This window comes from Drosophila yakuba, chromosome 2R (assembly GCF_016746365.2).
Source record: "Drosophila yakuba strain Tai18E2 chromosome 2R, Prin_Dyak_Tai18E2_2.1, whole genome shotgun sequence".
NCBI classification, from domain to species: Eukaryota; Metazoa; Arthropoda; class Insecta; order Diptera; family Drosophilidae; genus Drosophila; species Drosophila yakuba.
Genome location: NC_052528.2, coordinates 22,118,445 through 22,141,463, shown reverse-complemented (window position 1 = coordinate 22,141,463; position 23,019 = coordinate 22,118,445). Strand labels below are relative to the sequence as shown.

Genomic DNA, 23,019 nt, shown 5'->3' with positions numbered 1-23,019 from the left:
ATACTTTTTTTTTAGATCCTGACTCTTGCTTGTGTAAGTCAGCTTCTCTGTGGTACTTGAAATCATACTATTTGAATGTGTTTACTTTCTAAAGCTGCTTAAATCGAATCAGATGCGTAGGTATTTCTGGATCTGTAACTTGATGTGGGCCAACTTGGATCTGCCATTGCTGCATGTGCCGGATTGGATTGTTATTATTATTATTTATAACTCTCTAACCGGCGGACTCGAAAGTCCAATAAAAAATAGGTGGGGATGAGAGAAAACCATTCTGGACAGTTCAGGCGAGTTCAGTTGGGGCATTTGCGGCGTTTTGGGTCATTTTGGTTAAGTCATTTTCCAAAAATTCATTTGAATATCGAAATTGTTAAGTATCCATATGTGCTTGTGGCGGTCGAATGCCTAAGTGCGTGTGTGTGTGTGTGTGTGTGTATCTAATTTCTATTTGTATTGGGCATTAATGCTTTCCGACTCTCTACGTTTGTGCCCCCTGCCCCCTGCATCCATCGAAAAACTTCTTTATAATCGCATCAAGTCATGATTGCGCCCCAACTACGAATCAACTTTGGTTTTTTCGATTTTTGTTTTTTTTTTTCCTTTTTAAATGTACTTTTGTTGTAGCTGTTGTGTATGGCACTTGAAGGCGTTCAAAATAATTTCTGGTTCCATTTAAGTTGGACTTAAAACGAAAACTGAGCACCCAAAACCCAAAACCAAAAACCGAAGACAGAAACCCGAAAACTGAAAACCGAAACTCCTCAAGTAGACAACGCAACTTGCCCGAAAAAATAAAGAAAGCCCTTCCCCGCACTTGAGGTTTCTCGACTTGTTTCTCTCTTATTTTTTTTTTTGGCATTAATTGTTCCCTGAACCGAATCTAAGATTGATTGAACGAGTTGAACGAACCAAGACTTCTGAGTTGAGTTGAGTTGCGTCGTCCCGCAATGTAAATTATGGCACTGCGATTACCATTAGAGGCAGAATGAGTCGGATTTTCGATGCGAACCATTTAGAATGATTTGTGCTGCGATCTGTGGCCTTTTTATATATCGATTCAGCAATTCAGACGACTTTAAGCCAATGGCAACGTACTATAGCCCCAGTGGCCACGCCCCAATAATGGCAGCAAGTAGCCGACGCCCTGTCATGTCGCAATGCGCAATAATAATTACAAATGATCAGATGTCAATTCTTATGGCGATATTATTTTACAGCCTGCCCGCCGGCTGGAGTTTCTTAAACAAATGAAATTTATTGTTAACGGTTAGTGACCCGAATTACACGTATCGCTTATTTATATCTGACTCGATTCGATAGATGGATGGACGCTCTGTGTGTGTGTGTGTGTAGTTGTGTGTATGTGGCGTGTATCTTTAAGTAGCAAACAGAAACAGCTCTCGACTCTGACTCTGACTCTGACTTGGCCCCTTAAGCGTTTTAATTGCGCCAATGCCCGATCGGACCCACAAACTGAGTGACTGACTGAATGACTGAATGACGACCGCCTACAACTACGCGATCCAGCAAGCTCGAAGCGGCGATAATGTATCTTTGTATCTGATCTTAATGTGCTCAGAACGCGGAGCCCAGCAGAAACGAGCTTCGCATCAGCGTTAATAAGTACTTGCTACATAGTCTGCGTTGCGAGCTGAATTGATCAAATGAAATGAACACGTTCATTATGGACACTATGCTATGGGCTATGCCCATTCAATCGGCGGAATATGCAAAGAATTCGTATTGGAGAAAGTCTCGATCCAGCCACAAAGATCTAATGATCCACAAGTGCTCGTCTTTACATGAATTTAATTAAAAGTGGAAAATTACAGCCTTCTATTGGAGCTCTAGATTAATAGGTATGCTGCACATAAATCCCAGAGAACAAAAGCCGACATTTGGGATAATTAAGTCAAAAACTGATAAGATCCCGACTTCACTTTCAATAGAATCCCCTTGGAATTAGTGCAAAGCAGCAACCCCTTGCCGCCCTGTCGCCCAATTGACAAATGCTAATTCTCGCTTTTCAAGATACATTTTGCATTTGGCACTTGAGTTATGCCAAGGCATTAATTCAATCCAAGAGCATGAATGTTATTCATTCCGAGCGAATGAAAAAGTAGCCACGCACATTACTTGCAGCGCTTGTCAACCCGGGTGGGAATTCATATATCTACAAACATATCTATGTATATATGTGCAATATAGATTGAGATACACATCTGTGTATCTGGCGGATTGCCTTCTGAACTCATTGCTCACTTTGTCGCCCCATTCCTGGAACGCAGCGCTGGTTCTTTATGATTTTGCACGTACACAACGCGAATTGAATGGGTCCTGGGAAACTAGAGGAAATCAGAGCATGGAAGCGGAAACTGCAGCTGGGTCAGCCATTGTAATCTGGCACAATTGCCATTGCAATTAATATGTCATAAATATCGCCTGGCTTTGTGGCCACATAGTACTGTATGCGTATCTGTATCTGTATCTGCGGCGGTGCAATCGCAATTTAAATGTTTGACTTGGGCCCGTTTATTCACTTATCAGGCGGCTAAAGCCAAAGGAAGAAATTAATTTAATTGCGCGTAAAGCACAAAATTGTTTAATTATGCCAAACAGACGACACAACACACATCGCACAGCGCAGTGGAAAATGTGTTAACTAATTCTAGGTAATTTAACCAAAGCCGATAGCTGATAAAAGCGAAACCAAGCCAAGCCAAGCCGCATGGAACGCCAAGAGAAACGCTCCCATTTGGCATTGTTGACGCCTTCTTTGTATAGTTTATAACTTTTTATTCTCCCCGTTCCCCTTTTATTTTTTACCCATTTTTCGTGTCTAATTTACGTAAATTGTCGGAAAAGAGCGGGTGTGCCTGTTGAAGATGGGTGCGTGAGCAGAGCTATCTTAGACTGGAACTACAAAAAGGCAGCGGAAGTCACAGTTCCACGAAGCTGGTTCCCTAATTCGCCTTTAAAGTGTGCAGCAAGCGTATTAGAAGTTCGTCGAAAACAATCTGCAAAGCACTTTCATTCGCATTTGGGGTTTAACTATTAATTAGACACACATTTACCCACATGGTGTCCGGTTTCAGTGATTTGCTGAGCAAATTTACTTGGGCATTTGATTAGGCCCAATTGATAGTAACACGAAAACAAATACGCACTCGTAAAGATATGTATCTGTATCTGTAAATGTATCTGTATCTGTATCTGTGTACGTACTATTGGAGGCATGTCTGCGAGTGCTGGGTGCAGTCATGAGTATCCAAAAATAATCACCTGGGTCTTATCGAACTAAATAAATATTAAATTGTAATTAAAGTCATGGGAACGAATGCCAACGAGTGTGTGTGCGTGTGTGTGAGTGTGTGTAGGTCAACAGAAACAACAAATGCTAAGACTACACATAATTTAAAGCTCTTTTGTTTATCGATGTCGCACACCTCGGCGTATTTGTATCTGTAATTGATAAATAAGTCGTCGAGACTTTGCCTAGCATTAAGTCAACTGATATTTAATTGCTAATTGCATCGTTTAGGGAGCTTACTGCGACCGTCCACGGCACTATCAATAAACTAAACTAAGTACATTTGATAGATAACCTTAATTAAGCTGTCCGCCGCGTATCGAATTCCTTGAATTTCTTTCAACTTTTCAGCTTTTCTGTTCTCAAGTGACAAAACAGCCCAAGGCGCCCACATGCAAAAGGAAAATCAAACTCAAAATCAAAAGCACAACAACCGAATAACCAAATAAACGAAACCACAAAACAACGAAAAATTTGTTTGTAGTGCACACCTGGACGCAGTTGGGTATCTAGATACTAGAATCTAGTCTGCCCGGCAACAATCCATTGATATCGAACTGGAGTTGAAGTTGGCGCTTGGGGTCGTGGCTGTAGGTCCAGTATCCAGTATCTGCATCTGTGCCCGAATTTCCAGACTCCCACTGCCCCCCCACTACCCTCCCCTATCACTCAATTATTATGCGCAAGTGTGACGCATGAATCATACCTATAACCCATATAACCTATATAGCCATTTATTTGCGGCTGCGGCTGCTGCCGCCGTTTGCCATTTGCTCGAAAAGTCATGCGCTTTAAATTTTAATAAATTAATTTTTGCCTTTTCGTTAGTGCCTTTGCTTGTGCTGAGTGACTACCTCTAGTATAGTTCGATGTGCATACATGTATATAGGTGCTCGAAATATGACTGGTCGGCCAATTAGTCGGGGAATACGAATGTAAGGGTGGTGCTCCGAATGATTCCCAGTTGATGATATATCTCATCAGTCTGTGTAGTACATATATTAGCTAATCATAGAGTTAATCACTGATGTTAGCTTGCTCAACACAATCGGAGACGCAGATGCAAGGACATCCCATGATGAATAGTCGTTGCCCCATCGAATACCCAAATCAGCTGTCAAGCCGCAAATTAGTCGGTAGAAAAGGAAGCTGAAAGTCGTCTGTCTTGGGGTGTGTTCATGGATCTCTCTCACCCTTGCGACTCAACTCAATGCCAAATGGATGAGTGACCAAACGACCGAGCGCAGAATATTTGGAATTCAGCATAAAGGCTGACGACATTTTTAATCCTAAAATCAAGACTAAAGTCAGCGAGTGAGCGACTGAAGGTGGGGGAGTGCTGGTTCGTGATCAAATCTCCGATTTTAACGCGCATACCTGCGTGGCGATGGTGACGATCGTGAGATCGCATCGGGGACTCGTATTAAAATATATAACATCCTCTGCCCACTCACTTTTTGAATGGGGGGGACCCTAACTGAAGTCGTAGAATCAAGATTAGGTTTAATAATTCCGAGTGAGTAGCTCTGGCTTCCTCTTCGCCTGTAAATTTGTCTGTCGAACCAAAACTGAGACGTGTGAGGGATTAGCAGTCGCTGTGTGTATGTGTCAAAGTATCTGCCGAATTACTTCGAGTAAAAACTGAAATCATGTTACTTTCGGTTTGGTCGCATTCATTCCCCCTCCCAACCCACCGACCAATTCGAAAGAAATTAAACAAGCTGAAGGTATCGGGGCAAAAGGGTGTGCGCAACGTAAGGAAGTGCTGGGCTTCTCTGCGCTTCTCGCAACGCGCTATTAAAATACAGAACACACCCAAAAAATATTTTAACGACAACGAAAACAATCAAATCCGAGGAGAAGAACGAGGCTCAGAGACGTAGAGCAGATCTCATGATGATGATGACAAAAGGCTGATCGGGGTGACAGTGCGATTTATGCCTAAATGGTACGCGTTGAAGCATAAGTTATGCCAGTGAACGGAATAAAAGTATCTCACAGATGCATAGCTACATGCAGACAAAGAATCAACTGCAGGCGACAGCAATTGCCAGGGTTAATCATTATTGTGCGCACATCTGGAATCGCACTGGGAAATCTTCAAGTTCCTGGAGTTCATATAGGTACTTAGGCAAGGAGCAGTTATCCTATCTCATCTTTGAATAGCGCAAGGATTGGCCAAAGCAAAAAATATCTAGATACTATTAGGTATTCCAAAGATACCCATCAGCTAATCAGTTAGGGTAAAGAAAAGAAACAAGTTTGAATGTCCTCAATTGTATCTTGCGGTCATAGAACATATAGTATTATAATTCGTATATTTAAATTAAAAAGTATATCATTATTCTACTCCAAGTACAAGTACACCGACCCCCCTCTGTTACTTGTCGACTTTGAGCGAACTTTTCAGAACTCTGACACACCAAATAGCTCCAAAGGACCAATGGCCTTCGGTTGAAGTAATTCTTGAGTTCAGTTTTCAGTTTTGAGTCCATATCACACAGCTGTCATTATTCCAATAACTGGTTGGACATACAGACGCATGCAAGGCAAACAAAAACCCCGGCAATGCGCAGTTGTTGAAATTGTACAAAAGGAACGGAGGAACTGAGGAACTCGAACACACTCATAATCGCTGAAAGAGACGGCAATACGCCGGGTGAAAGAGTGAGGCGATGGCTCACTATAAAACGATAATCCTATTTTATTAAGTGCACGCCATGCGAAATGCTGAATTCCCGGCCACGACAATGAAGATCATTATGAGGATGATGACGCCGTCGACAACCCCTTTTGGTTCCATCGATTCCCATTTCCATTCCTATTCCTATTCCCATTCCCATTCCCACTCCGATTCCGATTCCTCTGCTGCCTTGCTCTTTTGCACCACTATGCCAACTGGATGCCCACTCCGACGACCACCTACCCTACGAGTATATTGCGCCCATGCCGTATTTCAACATTAGCTAATCTCGGTATTCAGCGAAAAAATTCCTATTAATTCAGCGAGGTTTCAAAAGCGAATGAAGGGTATTGGCACCAAAAAGAAAAAAGAGCACTCAAATGTGGGCCAAGTTTTGAATTTCCGACATCTGCGTGCGCAAATCCTCCTTTGATCTCGTTTCATATAATGTCGTTATGGACAAGATGTGACTCTAAATGAATTAGTTAGCTGCTTCAAGCTCACATTGAATTGAAAGCTACTTTTTCGTGGCCAACGCATCCTTGAAATCCCAATAAATCGCTTCTAGTTTAGGAACACTATCTACCCACTTTTCGGCACCTTTACCATTTCAGGCTGTCATTCAATAGAAGACGGACTTTGGGCGTTGCCCCACCGGCTGCGGCTACCTGAGATGATTTATGTTGTCCTGTGCTGATCATAATTCACGAACATTTCAAGGCAATCAAGATGCGCCGCGTGGAATGAGTAGAATTGATATTTTTGGGGCGGAGAATGAGCAGAAAATGCGTTTCCATTTCACGATTATTGTGACTAATTGCGTTTGATTGTCAATTGGTTTGCATGTTGCAGACAAATAAATTAATGGCCCACCAGAGGAATAACAGGGAGCACCCGGAGTTCGAGCGGGTGCCTTTGGCCCGCATGCAAACACATGGAAGGCGGAAAAACTGGCGGCTTGGAAAATGCAAAAGCCACGAATTCGGTGGCGTGAAAAGTTTACCCCAAAAATGCAGTGAGATCGAGAGAGAGGGAGATCGGGTTAAATGGCAGACCAAGTTGCCATGTGGTGGGATAGCAAATAAGAGCGCGCTGTGGGTACCATCATATTTACAAGTCGATTGCTATTAATTCGTTACTTAATTGCTGCTCTTATCGAGCGGCGAGTCGCGTTCTTAGTTGGGGGAAGAATGTTTTGTATTTCATAGTCGCTCATTGAAAATAATTAAAGTTAATTAAGACGTTCTCCTCGGGCATGCATGCATTGCCTAACCGTATCTATAAATTTAAATCGCCACTAATTGAGCGACTTTCGGGTGACGCCGCGGACTTTGGCCCTCCACTCTACAGATTCCCATCCAATGTTGCAATATCTAAGCCAAACCCAGTCCAGTCCAACCAAAAATACTCGTCTGCGGCATTATCAAAAATATGAAGCACGTGCATTGATTGATTGCCAGTTTATTGTTTCGCCCCACGGCCGGGGGATTAAGTTCCGAAACTGAAAAGACGCTTTTCGAGGAGGAGTTTCCATTACCAGTTGGGATGGAATTGGGATGGCCACGTGAGGTGGTCGCGTGTGTCGCGGAAAAGCGTGAAATCCCATTGGCAACGTTGCTCGGAATAAATAAGCTCGAGCATCATTATGAGATATTCACTTCTGGCTGGTCGCGTTTGATAAATCGTGTTTTTCAGTTTGTCAATTCAGCTATTAGATTTAATAAGCAAACCCAATGGACTGTAAAAGGACATATGCATATAATACATATTGCTATTGAGGAAGACACATAATCTTTTTGGATTGTATAACTTTGATCTTAGTGCTAGCTCATCTCTAACTATATTGCTTATCTATAATATGAAATATTATGAATATTTTCCTTTAGCCACAACTCACGTCGTCATCTCTGGGCCAAAAAGGATCTGTTGATAGGTGAAATAAAGAGCCTGGGGCCCAAAAGCGGCATCCACATGAGCATAACATGAGGTGACTCAACTTGGACCGGCTGTGTCTGTCGCCTGGCTTGACTGACTGACTGACTGACTGAAGTACTGACTGACTGAGGATGTGAGGTATTGACTGACTGATGGACAGATGAACAGATGGACATGTATTGTTTGCGACGGCCGCTTTTCTTACACTTGCATTAATTTTCCGCTGTGGAAACTATGGAAACTATGGAAACCCAAGTGAGTGATGGAACGAATTTGCATTCGACATTTGAGGCGCTCACAATCGAAGACGGGGAAACAAAACCCTAGCCTCGATATTAATATGGAGAATTCCTTAGCCATTAGCATAAACATTTCGATCGAAAGCCTTTCAGCAATTGGCTTTAAAGGCAATCGCCGCCGTGGCTGTCCTCCGATTGCGAGTGTCAGTGAATATACTAATTGTACGTTGTCAATTGAGGCTTTTTAAATATTTATAAGCATAGAACCAATAAATAAGACAACTTATTTCAACGCCAAATGAAAGTTGGCATAAGCGGGCAACCTTTCAATTTGAATTTCACATCGAATTTTTATGGCACTTGGAAATTAAGTAGTCAGTAGCAGCGGCACAGATACAGATACAGATACAGATATATGTATCTGTGAGATACACTCACATGCAATCAGATCAAATCCCATTCCAGATGGTGAAAATGAGCCATGGAAGAGCCATAGCCCTCAACTAGCAGATACTCGAATGTGTGCTTTTGTGGCCATTATAAATAAATTTCAATAATTGCCAATCCAATAGGCAGCCAATAAAAGGGGGTTGTCAGCTGACAAAGCTCCAAATGTGGCCGAATGGTATTTTCGATTAACTGAATTTGCCCAAATGTTGGCAGCAGCAAGAGTTCTTATTAATTTGGGAATTATAATAAAGATTTACACTACTATCAGTGTTGATCAGCTAATAACATAATCTAAAGTTACAGTAACGAATTGAAATGCCAGAGAATTTTACTCGATTTTTTTAAGAGAAACAATCCAAATCAATCTGTCACTTTAGTTATATGACTTTACACATCGCCATTAATTTTAGTATCCTATAAAGCATTTTCCTAGTCATTTTCTATTTTCAGTGAGCGTTACCAGCTGCAAGATCTGTACTCTGTACTATATGTACATAGACAGCATCCTCCGAAAAGTCGGATGTGTGGAATCGAATTAATGGGGAGATTTTCCGCGGCAACATGGTACGAATGTGTAGCCGCAGTAATTTCGATTCGTATTGCTCATTACAGCCACTTTTTGGCCAATTATGATTATGCCATATAAAATAGCGTATTCCACGATTATCGGCCGCGGGTCTTGAGCATGTGTTTGTAAGAGCGGCAATTAATAAAACAAATGTGGTCGTTTCGTTTCATCCTCCTCCATCCGCCGCCGAGCATTTTGAGTGGAAACATATCGGGCACATTCTCGCCCGACTTTTCAATGGAAAAGCCAGCAAGTGCGGTAAGCAGGGAAAAGCAGGGAAAGGCGGGTAAAAGCAGGGGAAAAGTTGCAAGAGGCGCACGCCCTGAATGGAAATCGTGGAGGGGGGAGGGTAGGGGACTATGGTACATATCGGGGAATATGATTTGTGTAAAAGTTCGGCTGTGATTAAGCACTCGAAAGTGTAATTGCAGCCGTGTGTGTGCGTGCACTTAAAAATAGCAGCCCCCAACTAAGACCATAACTAAAGCCATAGCCATATGGATCTGAACGATCCTATACTTATGCGATCTGAACGATCTGAACGATCTGGCGACGGCAGCTGGTGGAAAAGTCGGAGCAGAGACAGAGAACTGCGACGATGAATGCGAGTGTGAGTGCGAGTGCTTCAAGTCAATTTTTGAATAATTATGAATCGTTTTTCGCTTTCGTTGTTCTCTAATTATAACAACATCATAATCATAATCATACTCGTGATCATAATTTCATATTTGGCTGACTCTTCGCATTTTGCGGCGTTCTTAATGTGCCAAAAGTTTATTTGTATCCCGCCAACACACAGATACAAATGTATCTCTCACATATGGCGCAGCATTTTCAATATTTCCCAAACGAGCGAAGCACCACACATTTTCTTCATTTTTCTTCATATTTCAAATTTATTGCGATTAATTTTTAAATCAGATACGTAACCATTTGATTGCAAAACATAGTTGACAATGGAGAGCATCTCCCCAGCAGTCGAATTCTTTCGCATTCGCGAAGTTTGATAAAACATGGAGTTTATCAATCGTTTGCCAGCTACTTAGTCATTATTATAATGTCGCTAAACTAAGAAGTACTAGCCTTTTATAATTATCAATTAAAAGAATTTTGGCACATATCCGCCTGAAGACTCCTCGGTTTGGTTATTTTAGAGTGGTAGTGGTACTAAGTGGTACTAAAAATCAGCGGAATTATATAAGTATAGTGGGGGAGGAAGTGATACGTCAATGGCTTAATTGTACAGTGTGCATATGCAATATTGCTTTATGGGTCCCGGAGCAAATAAATCGCGAAACACAAATCAGAGTTGCCTTTTATGGGTGCAGTTCGCTTAAGTTAAGCGAATCAGCAGCGCCGGAAATTATAGAAATTAGCGATGCCAATAATATTGAGCACAAATTAATATGCAGCCAAGAGATTACGCTAAATTTATATGTACGCCGCGGCGTCGAGTGCGTGCCAAATAAAAGGTACTCGCCGATTCAGATTCTGATTCGGAATCGGAATATCTCCATCGGTATGGTATCTCTATCTCAGTTCATGCTTCACTTTATAATATGCTATTTATCTAGCCCACACAAATGGCGGGCGAAGATACCAAGACATTTGCCAGTTTGCCCGTTTGCCAGTTGGCTAATGACTAAGACTAAGGAGTGTCAGTCAAGTCACACAAACTTGGCTAATAAAATAGAAATTAGCCAGTGCGCGCTGATTCATAGGGCGTATGAAAATGCGGCACTAGAACGTTATATTGGCCAATATTTTTGAGGTTTTCAGCGCTTTTGCTCGTTTGTTCCTAGTTTATAAGCCCCACTGTTGCTTTTTTAATATTTCCTCGAAATATCCTTTTTAAGGATAACGCGAAAGTACTATTTCTGTGTTGACTTCGATACACATGAGTGTAGCAAGCAATGAAAGTCCCTTGCCCATGTTTGTGGTCCTCTTAGAACGTTAGAACCAGCAACCCTTTAAAAAAGTTTCGGCGTAAGCCAGCTTCATATTTACCATTTTGATTGTCTGTTTGTGTGCGTTTTGTTATCCTTTTCACAAGTCCTTGCGAAAATTTCACTCGTGTGTTTGTTGATAATCCCAAAAGCGAGAGTTTTGCAAGTTTATCGTATTTGTTTTGTTTGATTTCTAGTATTTCGTAGTTTCTGCAAGCTAATTGCACATGTTCACATTGGTTTATTGGTAAATTGGTTTATATGTGGGTTTCTTGGTTGTGTAAGCACTCGAAAACCGATTTAAAATTGTGTTTAGCACTAGGTTTCATTGGGCGGGTTTCTTAAGTGATTGATGGGGGAAAAACGCCGGATGAAAGCCAAGAACGTTGGAATTGTGCCGCTGCGCGCGTTCGCACTGCTTCACGTTTAGTTACTGACTAAAGGGCCGCATTTCAAAATTTTTTTAAAATCATTCTTCTCTGCCGGCAGCGGCGGCGACTGCGGCCGCGGCAGCGACAAACACACAACAACAACAACGACGAAAAACTAATAAAATCAATTTACAAACGCACACAAGCACGAGCGTAGCCGAAGACGCTTCGTGTGCACTTCGTGCCAGCAACGAAACATGCTGAAGAGAGCAATCCGGGAGCGGCGCTCTCGCGCTTTGCTAGTGTGCGTTGTATTTGGCTTTAAATGTGGGCCAAAAGTAATGACAATAGCGGCAATTGTACTTTAACTTGGGCTGATTGCCAACTCCGCTCTCTGCCGCTCTCTTCGTCTTCGCATTTCTTGCTCTCCGCCGAGTGGGAGTAGCAAATGGACGAGCAAAACAAAAAGCAAAAACGCGGCGGCAACAACAGCAACAGTGCGCTCTCCTCAACAAAAAAAAAAAAACAACAACAAATATCAAATCTGAATTATTTGCCCAGCCAGCAAAAAAAAAAAGTATCTCGTTTTTTAAGAAGGATGTTGCAGCTGCATAGCATAATTTCGGGAGTATTACTCGGGTAGCCTCCCCCTTTTTTATTATTCTTACATAATCACCGCGCTTATTGCTCAAATTTCACAGCGAACGAACGAGAGGAATCTAATCCGAAGGAACCCTCATGTCAACGACCGTTATAAGAGCTACCAACCAACCCGTCCGTAATTACACACAAAGTTCCATATCGCATATACATAAATCGCAATTAATCAAGTGCAAGCCAATGCCACTATATATACCAACCCTCCCGAACTTCCGAACTGGCAAACCCTAACCCAAACCTAAACCCAATTTCAATCCAAATCCCAACAAGTTCAAAAACTCCGACGTTTTGCGAACCATAATTACTCTCGCTCGCACACACAGTGCCATCCCGCTCGCACTCACTCTCACAAGCGGCTGCTACTAAAAATGTAATCATTATGCTTTATCGTGATAATCAGCAAAGGCAGCAGTCGCAGTGGAAATCGCAGTCAGGAGAAAAGTTTTGTGCCCTTTATGAACAGGGTGTCAAAGGGTATGCCGCGCATGGAGGCAACGGATTATGCGGGGTTACGTTAGGGATATCTGCTATCTGAGAAATATTCGAAAAGCCTAACCCATACCCCTTCTTCTCAGCGAACAGTTTCGTTACCTTCGAACTTCGCCTTTGATTTCTATAGGTGTTTGTTATGGTTGCATTCTACCCCCTTCCCACAAAGAGATTTGAAATATTAAATCAAATTGTTCGACGCAATCATGGGTAGAGTACTAAAAAGGTCTTCAAGACATGGCCATTAAGCAGCAGCTGCCAGCACAGCCCTTAGCCCTTAGCTCTCAGCCCAAAATGGGGTTACATTGAGCCCCTGACTAATTGATGGGTATCAAAGTGCTTGCTTCACTTACTGGAGAGAGCACGGAGCAAAGCTAGTACATAACAAAGGGAAAACCCTAGCGCAAATATACATTCGAACTAGCCAGTAGAGGGAGCGAGGGATACGTGTAGGTTGTGGTAGGTGCGAGCGAGCAGGAGCGAGCTGCCAGCACATCCAACTGGCAAACAAACAAACTAAATTACAACAATTCCAAAAATTTATAATTGTGCTCAGGCGAACGCACACACCCAAACTCACACACACACACACACAAACACATAAGTCAAGTTAGAAGTTGAGGAACCACCACCCAACCCAGTCACCACCCCATCATCCTGGCGTGGTAATCGTCATTGGCATCGGCATCATCATCTGGGTTTTTTGCCTTCTCGCCTTACAACCCGCCGTGGGAGAGGGAGGGGTGAACGGGTGGCGGGGAGGGCTACTAACAAAAAGCAAAAAACCGAAGGACCAACAACAAAAAAGGCAGTTAAGTTAAAATGTACTTAGAGTTTAAGCGTAACCCCGAAATCCCAACCGAACCCGAAACGAGATTGTGTGTTTTAAGCGTTTTAGTTACCCCTCAGCCCTACCCCTTCTCCTTCCCCTCCATCACCCGTACCCCTACCCCCACCGCTACGCCCATGGCCATGCCACCCCTCTCTTTCCGCCCATCCGGCCATCCTGCTCGCTCCTTTTGTTGTGCCTGCCCCTTGCGAAGTCAGCCATCTTGTGCGGCGTTATTAAATTTTACACAAATACTAAAAATGAAATCAAAATTTTCTTATTACAATGACTATTTTGAGACCATCCCCGCAGCCCACCCCTCCACGTCCTTTTCCGCCTGCTGTCCTTTTCTTTTCCTTTCCTCTTTCTTTAGCTCAGCTCTTTTATCCAACTTCTGCTTCTTTTCCAACAGCTGTGCCTTGAGTCGATTCGATGTCCTTTGAAGGGTGGAGGAGTTGGGAGCTTTTGAGGATACCCTTACCCAAGAGTTTGTAATAAGTTGCGACTAAAGTAACTTACTTTAGTTGATTTACTTCAACTTATCTCCGCATAAAACTTTTCTAAATAATCATAAAATCTATAAATCCGAACGCTTTGGTTCTACGTTCATTAGCATTCGAGAATGTGTATCTTACGGTAAATATATCTATATAGTAAGTGAACTTGCTAGTTCGGTGTCGCCCGAAATTAAAAACCGATTCCATTGCTCGTTTCTCATTGCTGGCTTTATGTGCCATGCGACTGTGTGCGTAGGAATGAAATCGTACTTATGCCACTACTTATCGACTGCATTCATTGTTAGTACTCAGTAAAACTTTTCAGTTTTTGGCTGTTGACCCCTTCAAGCGCCCCAAACCCCCAAAACCGCCCAATAACACAATTCAGTTGAGAAAACTTCCCTCAGTGGAAGTCCTGTAAATGTCCGAACGAAAATCTATAAAAATCAATTAGAAAATTTTCCAGCAGCACAGGAAAATCCCAGTCAGTGAGCGCAAATGTTTTACGACTTCCTGTGCCAACTAAATAAATTTGAGCATTTTGATTCTACCTACCAAACAGCAAAGACAGCAAGACCAAAAAAGCAAACTACCTGAGCATACATACTTAAAATTTTAATTAAACACTGCCAAGGTTGAGTGCCTAAACAAATCTCGCCCGATAAGCCGGAATGCGAGGCGAAGGAACAAATGCCAACGATATAGGATACAACGAAGGACAAGTGATGAATAATACCAATCACGTACGGCAGGGTACCTCAGGGGTGGGGAGGGGGAGGGGGCCACCTCCGAGGCCTAATCAAAAGAGCATTGTAAACTAAGCCAAGACAAGATGAGAATTCCAATTCTGAAAGGATCGTCAAAGATCTGGCAGGCAACTCAGAATGCGTAATCTCACACCAAAATGCTGCAGCGCACAGAAACAACAAATTAAGTGCCGGCACACACAGATACTCAGCACACGCACACACACGCGCTCACCTACACCACACCTTCGCAGGGCTATCTACATAAATCTATGGAATGAAAACATTTTTCATGCTTCCAAGATAGAGAGAGTTGCACTCAGAAAAAACACGTGTCATCAACTATCTACATCTGTTATATATATTTTATGATATCTACAGCATCTTTAGCTTGTCTGCTAAAATTCCCAAGCTGTTATAGCTTCAAAGAGATCGCTCGATAGATAACTTAAAGGAGCTTCCCTACTCCTCCTTCTTTTAAGACGTTAAATATTTCGGATTGATGGTAAACTTTGAAATTAAACTTTATCGCACTGTTATATGTAACCATTCCAAAGAAACGTTGAAGTTTCTCCCAGTGTAACAGCCCAGAGAGTGATCCATTGGGAGACAATTAGTCGAGCTGAGACAGGCTTCCATCTCGTCCCTCGACTCAACCCCCGACCCCGCACCCCTCACCTTCCGAGCCATAACTTGCGTTAAAAGGTCAAGCCGACTCTTTGATATGGAAGCATTGATCTATTGTCCCTACAGAACAGTGTGTGTGCATTTTATACGCTCCGTTCTTAGTGCGATATTCCCTTTATTTCGTTCTTCTGCCGGTTCGAACGTTCTTTTTTTAGTGAGTTGGTTCGTCAAAATGATTGATTTGTAGGTGATGAATTACAACAACCACAGCACCGAAATATCGAAGGCATTCTAAGGTTGGGTTAGTTAAGAGCCAGCCGACAGATAGATAGATAGATGGATTCACGGATAGCCGCATGGATGTGTTGGATGCGTTGGATGTGTGAGAAAGGTATGGGACATAGTGAGGATTAAATACGAAATTTTCCATTTAAAAATATCTCTCTCATTGTTCGCATTCGTTTTTTGTTTGGCTTTGTTCTACGCTCTGCGTTTGCTCATTTTCCTTTTTTTTCTCGGTTCAGGGGGAGGCTTAAAACGTTTTCCACAGATAAATCTGATATCGGGATTTGGGAAAATTAATTATTGTAGCCATGCACGTTGAACAATGACAATGTGGGAGAGTCATCGCCGAGGGACGGATGTCTGTCATTTAGTTGACGAATTTCTAGGCATTCTAGACAGGACTTCTTTTCAAAAGACGGGGATCTCCAGCGAAGATAGGAAAGAAATCCCATTAAGGGTAGAGAGTTGTTCTATTATAATATGGGCCTTTTTTATATTTTATATGTAGGTATGGCGGAGATAGTGTAATCAAATTTCTAGAAAAAAATCCATTACTAGATTTATTAGTGCTGTTTAGCTTTCTCTACCGATGATCCTTGTTGGCTGCCAGGAGCAACGGGCATGTGCACTGAAGTCTCTTGAAACTTCGGGACTTGGAAACATTTTCATGTTCAATAGGCAAGTTTGATACCCTTCACACGCAATCATTCCAGTTCAACAACTCAATTCAGCGATCTCCACTCCACTTCAAAGGGCACAACCCCTCCTCCCACCCGATGAATCTCCACTGGTCGCAACTAATTCGCACATCTTTCCGCAGTTTAATGCATCATTTCGGCATTTTGGTCTGCCCCTCCAGCCACTCGAATTCAAAATAGCTTGGAAATACATGTTGCAACCACCCCTTTCAGTCACCGAAGGGTGTACTTCGCGGTTGGCGATGAAAAGCGGGCGGGGAAATTGATGGAAAATTTGTTGCCCATAAGACAATGGCTTTGATTTGTACATAGCCAACGGAACGGAAGAGGGCGGTGGTTCGTTAATAAAAATCTGAGGGCAGAATTCGAATTCAAATGGCTTCATGGTAATCAAGAATTTTGGCCCATTAATACAGTTATACAAAAAGCCATAAATACACAAATTCACAAATATTCACATAGAACTGTGCGTAGATATTACATTGAATACATTAGATTATTGCCTGGGATATTCCATCCTCCCTCGACATCACCGTCATCATCATCATCAGGGGCAGCCCATCCATTCTAATGCGTATCTCGGGGTAAATATCTCAACTCGACGCTTTGTGTATCTGAGTATCTGTACGTTGCTTTGCTCGCGCAACCCCACAACTAAAAAGTTGCTTTGTGTGGTGTTGTGTCACTTTTCCTTCGGCTTCATGGCTAAATATGTAAATACATTTGCCTAACTTTAGAGCCGAGCTCTGTGAAGTGCGATTTGGCAATCTCCCAATCTGCCACAAAAGGGGGAAAATTGAAATACGCTTTCAACGCCGCTGCGATTTGAATTTCAAATATCGAGCGAGTACAGTTCCCGCCCAACTAGACAACCCATAGATGCAGATGCGTAGATGCCTCTCATAACTTGGTCCGGTCCACCACCACCCATTTTCGCCGAGTGACTCAGTTATTGTCATTGCCAGAGACTTGAATTTGTTTAATAATAGTTGCACCCCCTGGATTTAGCACTCAAAAATGGCGCGAGGGTTGCAGCCTCAGCAGTGGATTGCATTATTAGCACAAATCTGGGGAAAGGGACACCTGTTCAAATGGTAATTGAATCTCCGTAGTTCAAAATGGAAACTGAGACACACTCGCAGTCTTATGGATCGTAGGCTTGCGCATTCGTAATCTGCAAACAAAGGACTTTGGCCCAAACAGCTGCGTAGTTTTGCAAGGCGAAGAAGGCGCAAAACTAGTTCCTGAAACTACGCATATGAGGCAGATGGAACATGGGCAACAAAGACGCATTTTGGCTTTTCAGATTTCAGTTTTTCATTGATTTACGCTCTGTGTTTTAGGCTACACTGAGAAAAATCCAGGATCAAGTTATATCACTCAAAGATTAAAGTGAATATATAGATTATCTTATGTCTTCTTCGCCACATTAATGTCTACTTCAAATATGCTTCTATATATGAAAATATTATTTATTGTATATTACATTTATTATATTTTTATATATTTATATTTTCTCTCTGTGAGCGTTTATCCTAAGACTTGGATGAGTCGCAAAATTTGAGAATGGAAATGGATTCCCCGGCATTAGACGCTCTTATTATATTCACTTCCATAGTCGTATACCCATTCCTGTTTCCAGCGTCAAAACAAGGAAACCATAAACCATTAACATGAAAAAAAAGGATAACGTGTTTCTTTTGTTATCTCTCCCCAGTTGCTGAGACTGGCAGTCTGTGTGTTTGCACAAGACGCAAAAATATCTACCAGGAACATGCCGAACTACACAAACAACACAAACAAATGCGGCCGAAAGAACTACAAATAAGGCAAATCCCAACCCAATGGATGGAATGAAATGCCTCAAGGTACGAATCACATTGCTATTGCTCAGGTAGCCAGGAGGCACCACTAGAATCGTTCTGCGTTTTAGGACTTAGGGTGTTCGACTTGCCCGAGCTCAAATTTAGTTTCGGTCTCGGTTTTTGCGTGCGACTTTATTCTTTATTCTTTCTTCTTATGGATCTTAGAGGTACAGTTGCTACCGGGATCGGAAGTGCCATTTGATAGCACCCTTATTCAACTCTAGTGGGCTGAACGTAATGAGATAGTCGGATTTTAGAGGGAAGATCTCATGCTGATTCGCATTTCATTGTTATCATGACAACTATAGGCATATTCATTTAGCCGGAATAGATAAATCATATTCAAATTAAGGTTGAAAGTACCTTCTGTAGGTAGGTTAAACATTCAAGATCATATAATACAGAAATGGTATCTTCCCAAGGATATAAATATATTGAGTTTAGGTAAACGGAATGTCTGCATTTTCATAATGTTCTATATTTGCGCTTTTAGGACCAACCCAACATCCTTATGTCACTGACATCCAGAGTTATGAGCAACCAGGACACAATGCGCCCCTTTAGTCCCGTTAGCTTGTGGCTCCCTCCGTTTATGGGTCATCCCACAGCTTACACTGCACACTTCTTGTGCTGGCATGTTTATGCTCCTCCTTCTCATGTCCTTATCGCAACATGTGTTCATGTCCTGGGTCGCCAACTGTTGACATCTTACAGTTGCGGTCGCCGTAGTCGCTCTTCCTTCGCTGCCCGGACCTTTCTTATCAGCATCAGCAAAAGAGAAAAGGACGAAGGAGAAGGAAAAGGATAAGGAGAGGGAGAGGGAGAGGGGAGCACGCAATATTGTGACAGGCTGCAACACCTTTGCAATGAAATTGCGAGCGGCAGGACACATGCCATTATGCCAGTCGGCCCAGTTTCCATTATGCTGCATATTTAGTAGCATTTAGCTGTCGATGTCCCTATCCCGATATCCTGATCCGTAACCTGAATTCGAGCCCGAGGTGGGCTATGAACCTGACCTATGGGCACGTATGTGTGTGTGTGTGTTTATGCATATGTGCACATGTTACTCACACGCACGAAGAGCGAGAACAAAACAGAGACGAAAAGGACGACGGCAAGGACACACACACGCGCACCTTTCGCTGTGTGCGAGAGAGGGAAGCAGAGAGATAGCGATAGCGAGCAATGGAGAGAGGGAGAACGATACGCAGACATGTGCTTGGCCGCAGTTGCCTTTCCCCTCGCACCCATCCCGCTTTGGCGTTCTCATCTCGCCTCTCTCCCACACTCTCATCCTCTCAACACGTGAGCAAATGTTATTGTCCTTTTCGCGCGTCGACGGCGCGTGTCTGTGTGAAATCGAGTGTGTGTCAACCTCTGTGTGCGTGACCTCAACAGGTGTTATTGCCATTTGTTTTGACGGCTATCGCCCTCTCGCTTCCTCCGCCGATTCACTAAAATTCATTAATGAAAGGAGAAGAGTTCAAAAGGACCCATAGAAAGTAAAATTACTGTTAAACCATTTAAGCCAAAACATTAAGTAGACGACACTATCATACATATCTCTTGATAAGCAAAGTGTTCTTAAATAAATATAAATTAATATTCGATATTAAATTACAATGTATTGTTTAGGAATAATAGAAGCAAGAGTACTTAGAGTAAATTGACTGAAGCCCTCGAAAGCTGAAATCAATTCGATCCCATTTCTATCCCCCAAAAGAAAACAGCAATTCAAATTATGAATTCGGTTTCATCAAATGCCCAGTAAGTAACGAACACAAAAAGCAACCACATCAATTTAGCTCGGTAGTACCACCGTATCTACATATATATCTATTTTCTAACGAAAGCCAATGAAAAGCAACAGAAATAGAAATACAAAAAAGAAAAAGCAGCCGCAGCAGCAATAATAAAAAATCAAAATGGGCGCTAGAATAATGCATAAAAAAGTCTCAACAAGTCAGACAACTTTGCGCTAAGTACACAATACATTTCTCACACACAAAGCCAAAAGCAGCAAACCCTCTACACAAACACATCTGTATCTATGTTCGGTTATATGTAGATTGAAGTACATATGTATATATAGCAAGTAACCAAATAACCAAAAGCTGAGAACTCAGAACTGAGAACTGAAGCGAAAGAGTGAAAGACAAATTGTTTTCAAACGTCGTAATCAAGAAATGATTTCTTAAAATATGCGCGTTGTCGACTTTTTGAATTCGGACCCATTACAATGGAAATGAAGGAGGTAAAAGGGGAGATTCGGGTTTTTGACCAGTGCGATGTTTGAAATACCCTAAAAAAATGAAATCACAAAGGCACTGAAGAAAACTTGACTTTGAGGGAACATTTTCCAAGTAGCGCATCAATGGGGTTGTATTTTAAAAACCGATTGAATGCTTTATTGTGATCTTAAGCGATCTTAACTAAAAGGACATGAAGGACATCTACATACTTGGGATGCCAATAAGTTTTTAAATGCCATCCCAAGGATATCTGTGCTTTTTATGATGTTAGAGCAACTATGACTCCCAGTTGGCAACTAATGTTAGGGTATAGACAATAGGAAAAGTCTCGACGGACAGGCGGAGATGAACTCAGTTAGGTGAAATGGAAGCACAGAGAGGACAGGAAGCAAAGGGATGCGAAGGGCCAAGGGGATGCAAAACGCTCGAAGATAGTTTGATAAGTCCCGGAGCGCAAGGAGACGAGCGGAGATGGAGATGGAGACGGAGATGGACGGAGATGAGCGGAAGATGGAAAGGAGTTTCCGTTTGCAACAACCAGCTGGTTTTTTGGGTTTCGACAATCTTATTGTTGGCGATAAAGTACAGTTGCTGTGTTTCATTGCTGTGATTCTGTGGTTGCAAACGACCAAAGACACTTGAACCAATTACGAAAGCGTCGTCGTACTTGAAGGGATATGTATATCTATATCTATCTGTACTATATATATGTGCGACTCTAATGGAAAATGCATAGAATGACACAGGGCGAGCATTCCCGTATCTATCTCCATTTGTGTATATGAATTTATGATTTGATTACACCAGCTCAAGTGTCGCCGTTTGTGCATCTTTCGGATACACATTTGCTAATGGCTTTTGTTTACTTGAATTCGAGGAAAGGGCAGCTGGATCCGATTCGGATTGATTGGTGTAATGTGTGCTATACGTTCGCCCCTCGATTGCGGATTGCTCATTGCTTGTTATTCAAGTTGTGCTCAACTCTCGAGCCTCAAGCACTTGAGAACCAACAAATTGTCGCGTTTCAATCACCCTTCCTCAATGCTGCCCCAAATTGCCGCACGGGTTCGAGTTCCGCTCCATTGTCAACCGAATCGGGGACGACGTTTTCGGTTTCCAACAGCAATCCCCTATCTGAGTCCGGCCATAAAACCAAGTGCGTCCCTTTCTGTCTGAATGAAGTGGATGCCGCCGACTCTAGTGGTTGATCAAGTTAGAAGGCCTCAATTAATGGAAATTATGAATCACTCATATACCATTTACCAATTGCCAAGATAAAACCACTCAATTCAGCGCAGATAGGACATCAAAAGGTTCCGTAACTGAACAAAATTCCAATATTGTCTGGGACCTATAAATGTATCTATTTAACCCACTCAAATTCAAGCAGAAGTTCAAAAACAAATGTTAATGGATGTTAGGCAATCGCATGTAAGGTAAGCACATTGATTTAACTTTAGGTTGGGCACAGGACAGGCTGAAAGGACGCAGGATACGATCAGGCAGTTTGGGGGTGCGACAACATTTATTTAATGCGTTGACAAGGATTTGTTTGGCGAGAAGAGACGAGAAGGGGGCAAAGTGGGTAAGCCCGCTGTTCGAGGCGTTGATTGTGGGTGGTTTAATCGCCCACAAAGCAACACAGCCACTTGAAACCCTTTTCCACTTGCAAGTTCCACCATTGTTGGTCTAGCTTCTCTGAAGTGGAAAGCGGGAAAGCGGGAAAGCATGGGTATCTGGGCCATGGGGAGCGTTCTGCGAAGAGAGTAACTCTTAAGTCGCCATCAAATGATTCCCAAGTCTAAGTTTAACAAATGCATAAATAACGAATAAGAAAGAAGCACACACACACACACACACCCATACAAAAACATGCCCAGACTAAGTAAATTATCAAAGTTTTAGGCTCCACCCAGAAGTGCTGTTGTATGGGTGTTTCTATATGTACTACACTCATGCACGTTTGCGGTCAACATATTAGTAGTCTAGTACTATAGTACTCTAGTACTATAGTCTAGTTTATAGTTATTATCTATATGCTATGTGTCATTCCATACATGATGTCATTGCAATACTTGAAATAAGCTCTACTTCAATTTATTTTATTAAGATAAATGTATGGCTTAGTCATTCCACATTGTTGTGAACGCAGGTGTGTTGTATATATATTTGCTGATATGTCGCAGACTCTAACTGGTTTTTTGTTAAATGTAAACAACATTTAAATTAGCGAATAAAAATGTATTATTAATGCGAAAACATGTTTATAAAGGCAGCAAGTCGAGAACCCAGCGGGTGCGACAGAGAGGGGGCTAGGCGGAGTGCGAGCGAGAGGCAGTGAGCAATTGTTAAAAACAAAAGGCAGCAGTGCTTTGTGCAAAGATTAGGGCGGGGCCCATCCCAAAAGAACAGCGAATGACGAAAAACCGTCGAGTGGAGAGCAGCCAAACGAAGTCAGGCATTAGGCGAAGTTAATAAATTATTAAGTTAGATTGGCAATCGCAATTGGTAACGAAACACGGCTTCAACATGGCGATCCAACTGACGCAGGCGAAATCGGAGAATACTA

The 23,019-nt window shown here is 42.3% G+C and overlaps 1 protein-coding gene across 3 annotated transcripts in view; it reads right to left on the bottom strand.

Annotated features, from left to right (window-relative positions):
• The window catches only part of LOC6531857, a 35,498-nt gene that overhangs the window by 7,273 nt on the left and 5,206 nt on the right, over nt 1–23,019 (bottom strand). Inside the window, exon 1 of one of the 3 annotated variants that reach the window (XM_039372070.2) lies at nt 11,190–11,562. The exons of the other annotated variants lie outside the window; for them this stretch is intronic. Within the exon in view, the coding sequence (XP_039228004.1) occupies nt 11,190–11,192 (3 nt within the window). The 5' untranslated portion in view covers nt 11,193–11,562. Of the gene's footprint in view, nt 1–11,189; nt 11,563–23,019 lie in introns of those variants that run through there. 3 annotated transcript variants of the gene reach the window in all.